The sequence below is a fragment of the Bufo gargarizans genome, chromosome 1, assembly GCF_014858855.1.
Source record: "Bufo gargarizans isolate SCDJY-AF-19 chromosome 1, ASM1485885v1, whole genome shotgun sequence".
NCBI lineage: Eukaryota > Metazoa > Chordata > Amphibia > Anura > Bufonidae > Bufo > Bufo gargarizans.
Window position 1 is genome coordinate 332,615,874 of NC_058080.1, and position 18,825 is coordinate 332,634,698.

The 18,825-nt window shown below is 42.0% G+C and overlaps 1 protein-coding gene across 1 annotated transcript; it reads left to right on the forward strand.

The window, feature by feature from the left end:
* The first annotated feature begins 13,883 nt into the window (after nt 1–13,883).
* Nucleotides 13,884–18,326, forward strand: LOC122928773 (protocadherin-20-like). The gene is made up of 2 exons (XM_044281975.1): nt 13,884–14,017; nt 14,407–18,326. Exons 1-2 carry the CDS (start codon nt 13,970–13,972, stop codon nt 17,041–17,043), a joined length of 2,685 nt encoding a protein of 894 aa, XP_044137910.1. The 5' UTR covers nt 13,884–13,969; the 3' UTR covers nt 17,044–18,326.
* The last annotated feature ends 499 nt before the right edge of the window (nt 18,327–18,825 follow it).

Below are 18,825 nucleotides of genomic sequence, written 5' to 3' on the forward strand. Positions count from 1 at the left end.
GCAGAGCACTTGCCATGCTCTTAACCACATGTTGACGACATTTGCAGCCCTCTAACTCTTTCCATGACATTTATACAGCCATTTTAGTGCTCAAAAGTTCGGGTCCCCATTGACTTCAATGGGGTTCGGATTTGGGGTCAAGTTCGGGTCCCGAACTCAAGCTTTTTTCCGAAGTTCGGCCGAACCCGTCAAACCCGAACATCCAGGTGTCATCTCAACTCTGCTGACTAATCCTGCAAATGCACCAGATGTTTTATATTGCCAAAAAAGGGTGATTTTTTACAACCAAATTATTAGTGCAGTTTTTCAAGCTTGGATTAGAATGTCACAAAAGTTCAGATGCAGTGCTGGTGCACTGAGCTTGCATAAAATGGCTGCCGCCGCCCACCTAACTAACAGACGGATAAGTTTTTTTTTTTTTGGTCAATGGGCTCAGGGCAGGGTAAAAAGATTGTGCCCTGCACCCACACAACTAATTGTATGTAGATCGCTGAGTTAGATTCTCTCCTATTCTCTCCCTGAAATCACCAGTCCAGCAGCATCCTCTCCCTACACTTGTGACGTGCAGCGCTACGCGACTCAGCTTATATAGAGCCTGGGTCACATGCTGCACTGGCCAATCACAGCGATGCCATTAGTAGGCATGGCTGTGATGGCTTCTAAGGTCAGACAGTTAAACGTTTGTTGATTGGCTGCTCTGCAGCCTTTCAAAAAGCGCAGAGAAAGGGCCAAACACCGAACCCGAACCCAAACTTTTACTGAAAGGTTTGGGTCCGGGGTCCAAAAATCCTAAAGTTCGGTACGAACCCGAACTTTACAGTTCGGGTTCTCTCAACCCTAGTCATATCTCTATCCACATTTGTTTGCAGAGCTCTTGCCATGCCCTTATCTACATTTTGATGTCATTTGCAGCCCTCTCCATGACTTTTTTATAGCCATTTTAGTGCTCCAAAGTTTCGGTCCCCATTGACTTCAATGGGGTTCGGGGGTCAAGTTTTGGTCCTAAACTCAAACTTTTTTGTGAACATCCAGGTGTTCGCTCAACTCTAATCAGGACTAGTGTTGGCCGAGAACCAGTTTGGCTTGAGCATCGCAATGCTTAGCCGAATATCACTTGTGCTCGAGCCAGTGTATTTAAATCTAATTTAACTTTCATTTCTGAAATGTTTCAGCCAATAAGGTTAACCACTACACTATAGAGCTGCATGGCCAGTTACTTAAAAAATAAATAAATAAATATGAGACTTCTGCTGTATAGGAATACTTACTTCTAATAAGTATTCCTATACAGCAGTAGTTTCATATATATATATATATATATATATATATATATATATATACTGTATATATATCATTTATTTATTATTTATTTTTAATTACTGACCATGCAGCTCTATAGTGTAGTGGTTAACATTCTTGGCTGTAATGTAGAAGGTTGTGAGTTTGAATCCTTACAGAAACTTTTCAGAAATAGAGGATAAATTAGATTTAAATACAAACACTGACTCCATATATGGACATAGCTATATATGGAGTCAGAGCAGGGACTCCTAAGCCAAACTAGAGTCCTGACACCCTCCCCTCTTCAGAGCAGGGGGTGCCTGGTTTAATGCTTGGGTTCTACAATTGACTTCCATTGTGCTCGGGTGCTCAGTAGAGCACCCGAGCATCTAGAAGTGTTCTTCTCGAGCACACAAGCACTTTGGTGCTCGACCAACACTAATCAGGACACTATACATCGAAGATTCTACTGGATCGGTATGAATGGAGATATATAGAACTGGTACCGAGAGTGCTCCTCTTGTGCCCTTGGAAGCTGTATGCCTCTGGTAATAATGGACATTCACCATGTCAACCTGGAGCCTGGCCAATCAGGATACACCTATGCCGGACAATGACTGAACACTACACCAAATTTGTAGTTGCGGTAGCTGAAAAATAACTGACTGCCAAGATTACTGCATCTGTCTTCTGGTAGAACATCACTTTGCCTTATGGATGCCCTTAGAAGATTTTGACAGACTAGGGATCTGCCTTTGAGTCTCAACTGTTTCAAGAGTTGTTTTCACTTCACACTTGTCAAGCGCTCAGAACAACATCCTACAAATGGTCTTTGTAAAAAGGAAGAACCAAACCCTCATTGAGATTCAGAGAGCTGCATCACTTGAAAAGAGAGCTGAATGGCCAACCTTGCTACCTAAGCAGGTGTACCTATACAACACACTAGCCAACCGAGTACAGACCGTAGTACCTTATATTTGGTTGTCAAGGCATTCAATCTCCCAACCCACATTGTGTCAGTCGCCGATTCCATAAATTCTTTGCCACAGACTGACTGGGTGATTGAGCACTTAAAAATGCCAATTTATGTACAAATTAAACTGACTAAAGCAAAGGGCTGGAGTAGATTTCTGTCTAGGTGCATGGACTGCCAGAAGATGCTCCTAATTTGTGATGAGGTCTGCACCTAGTCATAAGTTGAGTGCATCCTCTGGCAATACAGGAGATAACAAAATGTCTGTCTTTGATAAATGACTGCCATTATCTATCAGTGGATGCATGAGCTGTCCCTTATTTACTCATGTATGAATAAGCCCTTAGACCTGAGTGTGATACCGCACCTAATGTATTTCTATGGGGCTCGGTAAAAATGTATGTGAATTATTGCCATATGAATTTTTTTTAAACCTACACTTTCTGTAACATTTTTTGTGGTAGTTTTTCTGGCATCTTTTGCAAAGTGTGTCTCATCCCTATTGTTTTCTTCATGACATTGTTCCCCTGTAGAAATTTTTATTTTATTATTTTTTTTATTTTATTTTTTTAAATAGAACACTTAAAATACCACCTAATGATTTCTGAGGCCTATAGGGGGTTGAAGCTCTCAGTTGCTATATCAAAATTCCCGTTCCAGACTAAATGGGAGACAGATTTAAATAAATCTTTTGTGCCAGCACATTGGGCCTTTGTTTTCTCCCTGAGCTCTAGAACCTCAAAGTGTGTCGACCACCTGGAGGCCTCAAGAAAACTCCTTTATAGGTGGTATTATACCCCTTATCGCCTATCCATTATATATCCAACCACCTCAAATGTTTGCTGGCGATGCCTATCAGCAGTTGGCAACTTAATGCATATCTGGTGGACCTGCCCTGCTGTCCACCGTTTCTGGTCCACAATATTGTTACTTATAGGTGCTGTAATAGGGAAGGCGCTCCCCATGTCCCCGGAACTAGCATTGCTCTCCTTTGAGCTGGAATGTTTAGAGTTAGCGGACCTCACTATTGCTTTTCATATACTAACAGCAACGAGAGTTGCAATAGCTAAAAGGTGGAAGAGTAGGGACATCCCAACCATACCAGAAATCATTGCTAAAGTCCACTATAATTATGGCATGGAGCTACTGATTGCAAAACAGCTTTGCCGATTATCATGTGTCAGTGCAAGGTGGCGAAAATGGGCGTCTTATATATCCAAACACTATCCATCTTTGCCAGATCTACAAGTGTAGAAGATACATACCTCAATTTTACTGCTTGATTTTAAATGTGGCGCAGTGTTTATTATTGTTTGTTTGTTGGTCGTTCTCTTACGGCCTTGTTTTTTTTTTTTTTTTTTTTTCTTTAATATAAATGAAAACTTTACATCCAGTGTCTTTTATCCTGCAATGTGATGAGCAAATTATACTGTACTGTACGGTAATTTGACATTGTGGAAGATGATGTATGCTATGATTTTCTAATAAAAAATTTGTGAAATAAAATACCACCTAATGAACAAGAAAAACCAGTAGTTAAGTACCAGTAGTTTTTATGTGTCCTGGGTTTTTTATTTCCTATTGCCCTTCAACTAACATCTGGAACTGGAGTTTTTACAAAATATCAGCAAAAAACAAACAAAAAAAACTGTGTGTAAAAACACCCTAATGTAAGTTTTATTGCCAGCTCACACTTGGCCTTATCATACTTTGCTGCCAGATAAGGCCAAGTTCACACTTCTGTTATTTAGTCAGGTATTTCCATCAGTTATTGTGAACCAGGTGCGAGTACCTCATTTTTCACCCCATAACACACACTTTTTTCCCCCAAAAGTGGGGGGAAAGTGCCCCTGCGTCTTATGGGGCGAATGCTGGCAATTTACATTGCAGTCTGCTGTATTAGTGAGGAGGGAGGAGGGACTGTAGTAAGCAGGGAGAGCGGCGGGGCAGTGCAGGCACTGTACTCTGGCCCCGCCGCTCAGTATGTACTGTATTATACGTAGTGTTAATCATTATATCTAAACTGAATAATGATATGCTCCCCCTGCTCCCCATATGTAACGTACTTACCGGTACACATGTCACTCTCCTGTAGTAATCACTAGCAGCTAGCAGGCAGGCCGGGCGACCGTAACTCACGGAGGTCACATGCCTTCTCCGCCTACTTTATGAATGAAGTAGGCGGAGCAGGCACGTGACCTCAGTGAGTTACGGCCGCCCGGCCTGCCTGCTAGCTGCTAGTGCTTACTACAGGAGCGTGACATGTGTACCGGTAAGTACGGTACACATGGGGAGCAGAGGGAGCGCATCATTAATCAGTTTAGATATGATGATTAACACTACGTATAATACAGTACATGCTGAGCGGCGGGGCCAGAGTACAGTGCTTGCACTGCCCCACAGCTCTCCTTGCCTACTACAACCCTTCCCTAGGAATTTGTGGATGGGATAATGATGGGGGGGTCTGTGGATGGCATTATGATGGGGGGGGGTCTGTGGATGGTACTGTTATGGGGGATCTGTGGATGGCATAATGATGGGGGGATCTGTGGATGGCATTATGATGGTGGGGGAGTCTGTGGATGGCATTATGATGGGGGATCTGTGGATGGGACTGTTATGGGGGATCTGTGGATGACACATATAGCAGTGTCATCCACAGATCCCCCATCATAATGCCATCTACAGATCCCCCCTACCATCATAATGCCATCCACAGATCCCCCCACCATCATAATGCCATCCACAGACCCCCCCATCATAATGCCATCCACAGCTCTCCCCATTACAGTGCCATCCACAGATCCCCCACATAACAGTGCCATTCACAAATCCCCCACATAACAGTGCCATTCACAAATCCCCCACCCCATAACAGTGCATCATCCACAGATCCCCCATAATAGTGTCATGCACAGACCGCCATTAGTTCAAACCCACCAAAAGCACACCTTTTGGTTTAATTTATTTTATTTTATTATTTTCCTCCTCAAAAACCTAGGTAAGTACAGAAGAGGTGTACATGTTTCCATTATACCTGATCTCTGAGTAGGCGTGGCTCACAATAACTGATGGAAATTAGTGATGAGTGGCATAGGCAATATTCAAATTTGCGATATTTCACACATTTTTGACCGAATATTCGCCATAAATTTTCAAATTCGAGAATTTGTGATCTCCAGTCATTGTTTACTTGATTGCGATAAATCGTCAATGTAATATATTCGTGATAAATTTATAATTAATTTGTGATTAGAATATTCAACACTATTCACAAATACGAATATATAGCACTATATTCTAAATATTAGCGAATTCGCGAAGTGGCGATATTCGCGATTAAAGCTTGCGATTCAAATATTCGCGCTCAACACTAATGGAAATAACTGAACAAATAACATTATGGATACTTCACGTGTTGCAGTATGAGTTATATTTTGTCTAATTCAAAAAGAAGGTCCCTCCCCTAAATTGTATTAAGTTACTTTCGCACTAGAGGCATGGACCTCTGGCAGGCTGTTCCAGTGGGTGAATAGCCTGCCGGATCCGTCCTGCCGCTAGTAAATACCGCGCAGGCCCCATTGACTATAATGGGGGCGGGGCGGAGTCCCGGTGATGGCACGGTAGTGCATGCAGAGAGGACGCCGACATAAAAGTACGACATGTCTTACTTTTATCCCGGTGGCCTCTAAGCATGCACTGCTGTAGCGCTGGAACTCAGCCCTGCCCCCATTATAGTCAATAGGGCCGGTGCGGTATTCCAGGGGCACGCGTTCACTAACGGCACGACGGATCCGGCAGGCTGTTGTTCACCCGCTGGATCAGCCTGCCAGAGTCCCTTGCCGCTAGTGTAAAACTAGCCTTAAGCTATAAATAATTTTTGGTGTTCATCGAGCACCAAAGTATTTCGGTGCTCGAGAACACTTTGGGATGCTCGGGTGCTCGGCAGAGCACAATGGAAGTCAATGGGAGAACCCAAACATTAAACCAGGCACCCCCTGCTCTGAAGAGGGGAGGGTGTCTGAATCATAGTAAAAGGTCAGAAATTGATGGAAACACCACTGAAAAGGTTCAGGAACAGCATGGGGAGGATGTCTGGATGCATCTTGGATTCCCAGGTCGCTGCTGGGAAAGATGTTGTCCGAGTAGTACACCACTTTTATAGACTGACAATAATACGCATCAAACCAAAGATAAAATCGATTTTAGAGGAAAATTTTTGAGGAAACATAAATTGTTAGGAAACATTAGGGCTTAGGTTCTGCTGCTGATCTGACCTTCTAAAACATTAGAGATGAGGGTCTGCTGCTGATCTGACCTTCTAAAAAATTAGGGGTGAGGGTCTGCTACTGAGCTAACCATCTAAAACATTAGAGGTAAGGGCCTGCTGCTGATCTGACCATCTAAAAAATTAGGAATGAGGGTCTGCTGCTGAGCCAACCATCTAAAAAATTAGGAGTGAGGGTCTGCTGCTGATCTGACCTTCTAAAATATTAGGGGCGAGGGTCTGCTGCTGGTCTGACCTACTAAAACATTAGGGGTGAGGATCTGCTGCTGATCTGACATTTTAAAACATTAGGGGTAAGGGTCTGCTGATCAGCTGACCATTTAAAACATTAGGGGCAAGGGCCTGCTGCTGATCTCACCGTCTAAAAAAGTTAGGGGTGAGGGTATGCTGCTGATCTGACCTTCTACAACATTAGGGGTAAGGGCCTGCTGCTGATCTGACCACCTAAAAAATTAGAGATGAGGGTCTGCTGCTGAGCTGACCATCTAAACAATTAGGGGTGAGGGTCTGCTGCTGATCTGACCTTCTAAAATGTTATGGGTGAGTGTCTGCTGCTGATCTGACCTTCTAAAACATTACTGGTGAGGGATTGCTGCTGATCAGACCTTCTGAAACATTAGGGATGAGGGTCTGCTGCTGAGCCAACCATCTAAAACATTAGGGGTGAGGGCCTGCTGCTGATCTGACCATCTAAAAAATTTGGGGTGAGGGTCTGCTGCTGAACTGACCTTCTAAAACATTAGGGGTGAGGGTCTGCTGCTGATCTGACCTTCTGAAACATTAGGGGTGAGGGTCCGCTGCTCAGCTGACCATCTAAAACATTAGGGGTGAGTGCTTGCTGCTGATCTGGCCGTCTAAAAAATTAGGGGTGAGGGTCTGCTGCTCAGCCAACCATCTAAAACATTAGGGGTGAGGGCCTGCTGCTGATCTGAACTTCGAAAACATTCGGGGTGTGGGTCTGCTGCTGATCTAAACTTCTAAAACATTAGGGGCGAGGGTCTGCTACTGAGCTGACAATCTAAAACATTAGGAGTGAGGGCCTGCTGCTGATCTGACCTAAAACATTAGGGGTGAGTGTCTGCTGCTGATCTGACCTACTAAAACATTAGGGGTGAGGGTCTGCTGCTGATCTGACCTTCTGAAACATCAGAGGTGAGGGTCTGCTGCTCAGCTGACCATTTAAAACATTAGGGGTGAGGGCCTGCTGCTGATCTGACCGTCTAAAAAATTAGGGGTGAGGTACTGCTGATCTGAACTTTTAAAACATTAGGAGTGAGGGCCTGGAGGATTATATTACAGTCCAAAGCCTATTTTTTATATAAGCTTATATTCCATCACTATGTATACATTAGTACATCACGCACACAGGAACATGTAGGGGGCAAAGTTCTTGGAAAACTACTGAGAAGTGCTTTTTGCTCACATATCATATATAGCCTTGGACTCTAATAAACGATAAGATAACTGAAATGCGTAGCTGACTAAGACGCGTGTTACTGGTTACTGGTTATGTCATTTTGGACTATATACATTTCACATATATAGCGAGCGTTTCAGTAGACACAGAAGTGGGAAGGTTACTCTAATAGTGGCATCGCTGCTCACCATCTGTGTTGATTGCTCAGGTCAGACATACATGCCCTCTCGTTGCTTGTGAAGAGCAGAAGCGACGACCATGTTGCAGCTGGTATTCCACTACTGCCCTATACTGCTCATAAAGCCTGGACAACATGTGGAACGTGGAGTTCCAGCGCGTGCTTACGTTGCCCAACAGTCGGTGAGCTGGCAATTGCAAGCGCTGCTGCAGCGTTGCCAGACCGGCAAAAGCTATAGATGACATTCCGAAATGGACACACACGCGGCACACCTTCACCAATATCTCAGGCAAATTGGGGTAGGTTTTGAGAAACCGCTGAACCATGGTTGTGGGCTAGGCATGGTAGCTTGACGAGCTTCAAAGCTGCCACCAAGTTATGGCCATTATCAGACACAACCATGCCTGTTTGTATGTTGAGTGGCGAGAGCCACAGCTCAGTCTGGTCCCTTATACCCTGCCACAGCTCTGCGGCTCTGTGCTGTTTTTCACCTAAGCAAATAAGTTTCAGCACGTTCTATTGCCGATTCCCCACTGCAATGCTACACTGCTTCGAGCTACTGACTGATGGCTGATTGGTGCTGCAAGATGAGAATTCAGAGGTGGAAGTGGAGGAGGAGGTGGAGGATAAGAAGAGGGGGTTGAAGCCACTAATGTAGGTGATGGCGGAAATCCTCATGGAAATAGGACCTGCAATCCTTGGCATCAGTAGCACCTGTGCCATCCCAGGGTACGACTCGCTCCCGGCCTCCACAACGTTCACTCAGTGTGCCGTCAGGGAAATGTAGTGTCTCTGGCTACAAGCACTTGTTCATGTGTCAGTCGTTAAGTGGACCTTCCCAATAACTGTGTTGGTCAAGGCACTTGTGATGTTACGGGACACATGCTAGTGTAAGGCAGGAATGGTACACCGGCAAAAATAGTGGCGGCTGGGGACTGAGTAACGAGGGACGGCCACCGCCATCAGGCTGCGGAAAGCCTCGTTGTCCACAAGCCTAAATGGCAACATTTCCAGGGCCAGCAATTTGGAAAGGTGCTAATTTAGTGCTATGGCCTGTGGGTTGGTATTTGCACTTTCGTTCAAAGGCCTGGGGTATGGGTAGGGCCGTCTTTAACAAGGGGCAAAAGGGGCATCTGCTCCGGGCCCAGTTGTTCCTGGGGGGCTTAAGGAAGCTTCCTCTTGAGCCCTGCTGGCCACTGCCCCAAGTATCAGGCTATCAGCTACCTAGCAATATTACTGGTAACATGGCTATAAGGTCATCACAGGTCTACCAGGAGTCTTGCTGCAGGAGAAGTTTCCCATAATTGTGGAGCTTTTTTTGAGAAGGTTACATCAGGAAAAGGTGACAGGGGCTGTAATGCTAATATACTGTAAGCTACTGTATAGTGGGGTGCTATACTGCTCTACTGTATACTATGGGGGTGCTGTATACTGTATATTGTGGGTTGCTTTATACTGTGGGGGGCTGTATATTTTGGGGTGCTGTATACTGTGGGGTACTGTATACTGTGAGGTGTGGTATTATGTATAGTTTGGGGTGCTGTATACCATAAGGTGCTGTATACTGTGGGTGCCGTATATTTTGGAGTGCTATACTGCTGTACTGTATAGTGTGTGGGGCTGTATAGTGTATAGTTTGGGGTGCTGTATACTGTGAGGTGCGGTATTCTGTATAGTTTGGGGTGCTGTATACCGTGAGGTGCTGTTTACTGAGGGTGCTGTATATTGTGAAGTGCTATACTGCTGTACTGCATAGTGTGGGGTGCTGTATAGTGTATAGTTTTGTGTGCTGTATACCGTGAGGTGCTGTTTACTGAGGGTGCTGTATATTGTGAAGTGCTATACTGCTGTACTGCATAGTGTGGGGTGCTGTATAGTGTATAGTTTTGTGTGCTGTATACTGTGAGGTGCGGTATTCTGTATATTTTGGGGTGCTGTAAACCGTGAGGTGCTGTATACTGTAGGTGCTGTATATTGTGGAGTGCTATACTGCTGTACTGTATAGTGTGTTGGGCTGTATAGTGTGGGGTGCTGTATAGTGTATAGTTTGGGGTGATGTATACTGTGAGGTGCTGTATAGTGTGGGGTGCTATACTGCTCTAATGTATACTGTGAGATGTATACTGTATAGTGTGGGGTGCTATACTGCATAGTGTTGGGTGCTGTATACTATAGGGTGCTATACTGCATACTCTGGGGTGCACTGTAACGCAGGGTGAACCGAGCCCCGGTCTCCTTCCTGTAGAGCTGTGCCCACATCCAGCCTGAGCCCAGTCGCCCAGAGCACTGATCCTGAGCCGCTGGAGTCTTCAGAACTGGAAGTATTTATATCACTGTACTCTACCAGGTGTGTGGATTTTTGTGTGTGTGTGTGTGTGTGTGTTGTGGTGGAGGCCGTGATTGCATGCTAGGGTGTGGGAAGGCGGGATCCAGGGGGCCCAAGTAAATTTTTGCCAGGGTCCAATCAATATTAAAGACGGCCCTGGGTATGGGCATCTGTACACTGTGCTTGGACACAGAAGTGGATATGGTAGATGATGGTGCTTGCGAAGGTCCAGGTGCAGGGCAGGAGACATTCGGGCCTGCGTCTTAGACAGGGGATAGGCCAGCACATAACACAGGTGATGAGGAGGCAGTGGTGTGACCCCGCAGACACTGATTGTGGACCCAGGCGTTCGGCCAACCTATTAGGGTGCTTTGATGCCATGTGGCTGATCTTGCTGGTGGTGGTGAGGTTGCTAGTGTTCACAACCCTACTCATTTTAGTATGGCACAGGTTGCAAATGAAATTTTTTTTATCGTCCTCCTCCTGAGGAAGCGATCACGGGCGAAACGCGCGTCAAGGAGCGCCACCACCTCTGTAGATGCTATTTTCTCATTAGTTTACCAATTATTAGAGCTCGATTATTTATATGGGATATTGGGCATGTGTTTGGTCGTATTTTTGAGCAGCACCAGACGAGTACCCAGCAAATTAGTAAGTGCTGGATGCAATATATAGGTAGATGGGGGTATGCTCTGATCTCATTAAGTCTATGGATCGGCCTATATATCCCTTTGCACTTTTATTTTGAGTGAGCTACAGAGGTGTTATGCGGCTATTGTCCCTTGCTATTACGTTTATATTATTGTAATGTCATGATGATTATTTTTTTATATTGTACCAAATAAAATTATATTTTTAATGATTCATGTGTTTTTGCACTCCAATTTTTGTAGTGGTTTGTTATACAGGAGATGTAGCACAGGTAATGGCGCTGCCACCAGCAGCGAAAAAATTGGACTGAATGTCACTGATATTTAGAATGCTCAAACATTATACAGAAGATGTAGAGCAGGTAATGTCGCTGTCAGCAGCAGCAAAAAAATTACACTGAATATCACTGATATTTCGGATGCTCTAACGTTATACTGGAGATGTAGCGTGTACCCACCTATCCCTTGGTTGAACTTGTTGGACATTTGTCTTTTTTCAACTGTATTAAGTATGTAACCATGTCGCTGTCACCAGTGGCCAAACAATTGCACTGAATTTCACAGCACAAATGTAACACAACAGAGATAGCAGAGGTTGTGTCACTGTCAGCAGTGGCCAAATAACTGCACGCAATTTATCGCAGGTTGCGCTAATAATATATATGGCAGCCAGATAAAACAATAGTCCTTAAAAGGACTATTGGGTCTCTAACACCTTTCAACAGTAACTCCTGCCTAACAAACAAACCAATTCCTGTCCCTACACTATCTGTCCCTTCTGCTACAGCTCTCCCTGACTAAGATGGAGCCGAACCATGTGTCATTGGGTGCTATATAGCTCTCGATGACGCGTTCCTGACAGCCAATCACTGTAATGCCAGTAGCCAACATGGCTACGGCATTACAGTGATTGCTAGTACCCTCAAGCACATTTATTGGCTGTGTAGCAGCCATCAAACGTGCGGGGAGGAGACTCGAGCATCGCGCTCGATCACACGCTTTATTCGGCCGAACACCGCGATGTGCCGAGCATCCTGCTGCTCAAGTAAAAAAGTGTTTGGCCGAGCGTGCTCGCCCAACACTAGTAATTTTGCTTTCTGATTTTTTTATTTCATTTTTTGCCATGTGGTATTGCATAGAATTGTACCCACTGTCACTGTGTTGCCACTATTCTATGCCACAAAAAAAGCTGATGCTATGTCTCCAAAGCAGGACAAACTACAACCATTGTTGCCATTTGTGTAGGTTCTAAACAGTTAATTAGTTTTATTGTCGTGCTATTCTTACTTGTTTTTTGTGCGTCAGTATAAATACCCATCATGGTTAGCATTTACATGGTTAACTTAGCTGGCACAGCTGCCTGGTGCACAGATTCCACTTGCAAGCCAGCACACATAGCAGAAAATGTGATACATCTGGTCTCACGTCTGAACTGAACATTTCAAGTAACAGCATCCGGAGGATGGCAATCCTTTCTTTTAAGCCAAAGCAATTGCAGAGCATGAAAGGAATTAGAACATGGAATGACCACAAAAGCCGGCGTGCTATGTGTGTAGGAGGGAGGTCTGTGCTGGGCAATAACTCCAGCACCGTAATCAGCTTCTGATGTACAGCAGATATCAGCAGGTGAGACCTGACCACTTATCTCCGGTTATTAGATATTTCATGTATGGATGCAGCAGATTCTGCAGTGTCACGTCACTTCTTTATCGATGCATAGTGATAACTCATGAATGAATTCAACACTTCCTTTATAAGAAAAAGATCAGCTGACTATGTGACATGCTATTACAATGTACTTTGAAATAGGACTACATATCTATCTATCTATCTATCTATCTATCTATCTATCTATCTATCTATCCATGCATCTAATCTATCTATCTCATATATATCTGTCTATCTATCTTTATACATATATATCTAATCTATCTATCTATCTCATATCTATCTATCTATCTCATATATATATATATATATATATATATATATCTTTATACATATTTATCTAATCTATCTATCTCATATCTATCTATCTATCTATCTTTATACATATATATCTAATCTATCTATCTCATATCTATCTATCTATCTATCTATCTATCTATCTATCTATCTATCTCATATCTATCTATCTATCTATCTATCTATCTATCTCAAATATATATATATATATATATATATATATATCTTTATACATATTTATCTAATCTGTCTATCTCATATCTATCTATCTATCTATCTATCTATCTATCTCATATCTATCTATCTATCTATCTATCTATCTATCTATCGATAGATCTCCATATATTGAATTAAAACTAGACTCTGAGCATCTGTATCTTCTTCCATTGCATATTGTCTTGTCATTAACCCCTTAGTGACCACTAATACGCCTTTTTACTGACATAATCAAAGGGAGTTTTAGTTAAACAGTTGGCTTGAATTAATGATTATATGTGCCCAAAATGGTGCATTAAAAACTGCAAATTGTCCTGCAAGAATAAGACCTCATACAAGTACATTGATGAAAAAAACAAAAACAAAAATAAAAAGTTATAGCTCTTAGGATGCGATGCTGAAGTCTCCATATAGCTCTTTCTTACAGCCGCACATAGCTTTAGCATGGTCTGGTCGGGAGTAGTCCATCCCATTCAATGCCTTGTTAATTGTGGCATCTGTGGCTATTGGCTGAGGCTGCCCAGAGATTTGCATGAGCCGAGAGGGAGTGTCTGTGTCTTTAACACTAGAAACTAAATGACTGCAGTTTCATTGGGATTAAACTACCAAGGGAATGAAAGGATCACACAGCACACAGGAGTACTGAGCTGGCTTCTAAAGCCTTTTAACCTGGATATGGGGCAACAAGCCATTCCAACCAGGACCAGCCTCAGCCATGGACAGGTAGGTGATCCGACAGCACAGACACTAGGCAATTAGTCGTTTCAGCAATGTTTAATAGCTCTGCATAATCTCTAATCGTAGTCTGCGAGATAAGTGCAGCCATGTGAAGTTTGCTGGAGATTGTTATATTAGAAAGAAGGTGACTTTTATGAAGCATAGGGTGTGATGATAATATGATGATGAGAGACAAGTTTAACAGTTTAATTTGTGTAATAGTTATTGTAGATGTAAATAATTAATTTTAGTTGTAATTGTACTATGTATATGATTTCACCATAGCTATTATTGTAATATAGTATTGTATTGCAGGTATCCAAGTAACATTACACATTTTGATATCATTATTGTTGCTGTGTCTGTATTTGTAAACCTATGTTTTTTCCTTTCAGCACTTTCTGTTCCTGTACCTGATTGTTCCCTTAACTGGACCTGCAATTTGTTCAGCAAGTTACAGCACAGCTTCTGAATTGCTATACATGCTGCACGAAGGGTTACCCAAGGGGATTCTCATTGGAAACATTGTGCGTGATCTGCAGCTGGGCCTCTTTACTGACCCCCCTCTTTCATTCAGCCTGGCATCTAAAGGGCTAAGTGGGAAGTATGTGACACTTGATAACAGCACGGGGGAGCTGTACACATCAGCAGAGGAATTGGACAGAGAAGCTCTTTGCCCACAAAACCCTGGTGTTCAGGACTGTGTCCTCCTTCTTGATATTATCATTTTGCCACAGGAATATTTTAGGCTCATCAAAATAAAGATTGCCATCATTGATGTGAATGACAATGTTCCTGTGTTTCCAGTGGCACAGATTTATATTACTGTTCCGGAGAATGCTCCTGTTAACACCAGGCTGGTTATAGAGCATCCTGCTTATGACCCTGATGGAGGACTTTATGGAGTCCAGACCTACAGGTTAGTGGAATACTATGGTGTTTTTACATTAGACGTGGAAGAGAATGAGAGTGGAGAGAGGACGCCTTACCTTATAATTATGGGGACTCTGGACAGGGAGATCAAGTCTGATTACAAAACTATTATTATTGCTGAAGATGGTGGCAACCCACCCCTTGTAGGATCTGCCACTCTTTCTATTCTCATAAGTGATGTCAATGACAATTGTCCACAGTTCAGTGAATCTACGATTAATGTGACTATTCCTGGAAACTCAAGTGTTGGTGTGAAAGTAACCACGGTGCAAGCGGTGGACATTGATGAAGGCAGCAATGCAATAATTTCGTACGCCTTCAGTGAACGTGTCCCACAGTCTTCAAAAGAACTTTTCTACTTGGATGAAAATACAGGAGTAATAAAGCTTTTCAAAAAGGTAGATGGCAACACTGTTCAGCAACATAAATTAACTATATTTGCCAATAGCCCAGGCTGCATCCCCGCCGTTATGAACGTGTTTATTTCAATTATTAAGGTAGCTCTCCGACCACCTGAGGTTGTACCTCGCTATATTGCAAATGAAGAAAATGGTATTGTGTATTTGAAAGAGTTAGAACCTATTAATTCACCCATTGCATTTTTTACTATCAAAGATCCTGATGACAAATACAAGGTGAATTGTTATTTAGAAGGGGAAGGACCATTCCGACTTGCCGCATACAAAACCTATACCAATGAGTATTTACTTGAGACTACAAATACTTTAGATTATGAAACAAAACGAATATATAATATTTCAGTGGTTGCCCTTAGTCTGGATGGATCTAAAGTTAAGAAACCGATGCAAGTGTATATTTTGGATGAGAATGACAATGCCCCTGTTTTCACACAGCCCACCATAGAAGTTACTATTGAAGAAAACAACCAGGCTAATGCTTTTTTAGCCAAATTGCACGCTACTGATGCTGACAGTGGAGACAGAGGACAAGTTTCCTACTTTTTGGGACCTGACGCACCTGCTTATTTTTCTCTTGATAAGCAAACAGGAATTCTTACAGTTACCACTATGTTAGATCGAGAGGAAAAAGAGAAATACAGGTTCACTGTGAAAGCAAGAGATTCTGGCAAACCTCCAAGAGAGTCAGTAGCCACTGTTCATATTACAGTTCTAGACAAAAATGACAACAGCCCTCGTTTCATCAGCAAAGATTTCAGTTTTTTTGTTCCTGAGAACTTTCCTGGTTTTGGTGAAATTGGAGTAATTAGCGTCACAGATGCTGACTCTGGACAGAATGGCTGGATAGCCCTTTCTATAGTGAATGGAAGTGACATTTTTGTCATTGACACTGGCAAAAGACTCCTGAGAGCAAAGGTATCACTTGATAGGGAACAACAGAGTTCTTATACTCTATGGGTCGAAGCAACTGATGGTGGTGACCCTACTTTGTCGTCTACAGCTAAAATAACCATATTGCTTCTGGATGTTAATGACAACCCCCCACTGGTCTTATTCCCACAGTCCAATATGTCCTATCTTCTTGTCCTTCCTTCAACTCTGCCGGGTTCTCCTGTTACTGAAGTTTATGCTGTTGATAAGGACACAGGGATGAATGCAGTCATAGCATACAGTATTATAGGAAGGAGGGGGCCGAGACCTGAATCTTTTAGGATAGATTCCAAAACAGGAAACATAACCTTAGAAGAGGCCCTAATGATAGATGATTATGGCTTATATAGGTTATTAGTGAAAGTAACTGACCATGGTTATCCAGAACCTCTTTTCTCCACAGTTATGGTCAATTTGTTTGTCAATGATACAGTAAGTAATGAGAGCTACATTGAGAACTTGCTGAGGAGAGATCCTGACATTAATATAGAAGAGAAGGAACCACAAATAGCAATTAAACCTACTCATAAAAAGATAGAAGCAGATTCCTGTGTCCCTACACTGGTCACTCTGTCAATATTCTGTTTGGGCTCTGTCATTCTGGTCACTTTAATGGCAATGTATATCTGCTTGAGAAAAGGAAAGAAAGATAACAGGATAAATGAAAATCTGGAAGTTCAAATCCCACTAAATGGCAAAATGAACTTCCATTCAATCGATAAAAAGCCAATTGAGATTTCCAACATTTAAAACTTTTTTCCTAAACAATACATTTTTGAGGATGGAAACTACAAATAACACAATGTGTTAATAATGTTTGTTATGAAGGACCACTAATTTATACTATATAGTAATATATATGTAAATATCTCTTTACAGCTTTTTTACTTAAAGAAACAAAACTTGTAAAGATTTTTTTTTATATACGTAATGCATATAGCTCTTTTACTTGCTGATGTCCTTATGCATTTGGTACAACTTTCGACATATAGCTGAGAAAACTAAGTGCATCAAACTAGCAATATGCAAGATGTTAGTTTTATCAGCTGTTAGCCAGCAGGGGGCCCAGAGCTATTGTGAAATAAAGGTATAGATATATTTTTAAGGTTTTATTGTCATATACCATTTGAATAAAGTAAATGTAACCCTTCTATATTTCTATGGCAATGTAAAAAGGAGACATTTGATATACTGAATGTATGCTACTGTACCTCAAGCTGTAAGGGATAGATTTAAAAAGGGATTAACAAGAAGTGCAATTCATTTTCAAGCGCAGCGTCACTACACATGAGCACATGATGCAAAGTGTTATGTAACTTTGACCGTGGTGGTTGCATTTGTGAGAGGTTTCTTATTATTCTCTGTGTTTAGTGTGTATCATCCACATAGTATTTGTACTTTTTTTTTTTTTTTTTTTATCGACGGTATATGAGCCTATTTGACAATCATAACACACAATGCTTGTCTCTGTGAATTTTCACTTTTATATTAACAATGGCTTGCTCTGTTTATATGTCATTGTAAATGAGCTTGAGGGATTTCCTACTGTTTAGCTTGCATCCAGCAAGGTCTATGTTTTAGCTGGGAGATCTAGCACAGTGATATATCCTTTATTTATTCATTCTCTTTAGCGCTATCATTTGTATTTGTGTCGGCTTGGATGGAATTCAAACATAACTTTTAAGTGTAGTGACAGATTTTCCACAGCAGCAGATTTAGCAATACCTTTTATGGCGTGGTATAATATTTATTTGCTAAGGGTTGTTAAACATTAGGATCTGTAGTCTCTACTGGGATCTTCAGACTCTGATCAAATGAATTTTATTTCTGATTATGGAGTGGTGTAGTAAACTCATAGCCAGCATCAGTCTGTTTCTCAAGACGTCAAAATGTAAGCACTGAATGTTCATGTGATATTTCATTGTAAATAATGACACAATGTAAGGAAAAACAAGAAAAAAATATCAATGGATTTGCAGCATCATGTCTGTTCTGTACCAAAACCGTTTATATGTCTTTAAATTAAAGCTATATTTTCATAACATGCTATTTTCTCTGTTCTCTGTGATATTATTATTTTTTTTAAGTGAGGTTAACTCATTTTGAATCTCAGACATGTATATTTCATTTGGCAATTTGATGGCTTATTGTCTATAATAGCACATGGCAACTCCCTGTCCCAGGTGGTCATGGTAGCAACTTGATCCAACTTATTTGACGAAAATATATATTTATTCTATAGCAGCAAAAACATTACAAACTGTAAGTGCCCTTGGCGGATTTGTCAAGACTGGTTTCTCATATGCAAGTCTTGATCTACTTTGCAGTGGAGAAAGAGGCACTTAATAAATTAGGCATATCTCTAGAAGCCTAGTGTAGACTTACACTCTAATTTATACTGTTTTTTGGTGTAAATTAAAGTAAATTTGTTGAGCCAATGGGAGACCATGACCCCTACACTAAGCCCTATCCAAGTAACTCCCTCTTTTTCAAGTGGCAAGTATGGTGTAAAAAAAGCAAAACATTGCAACT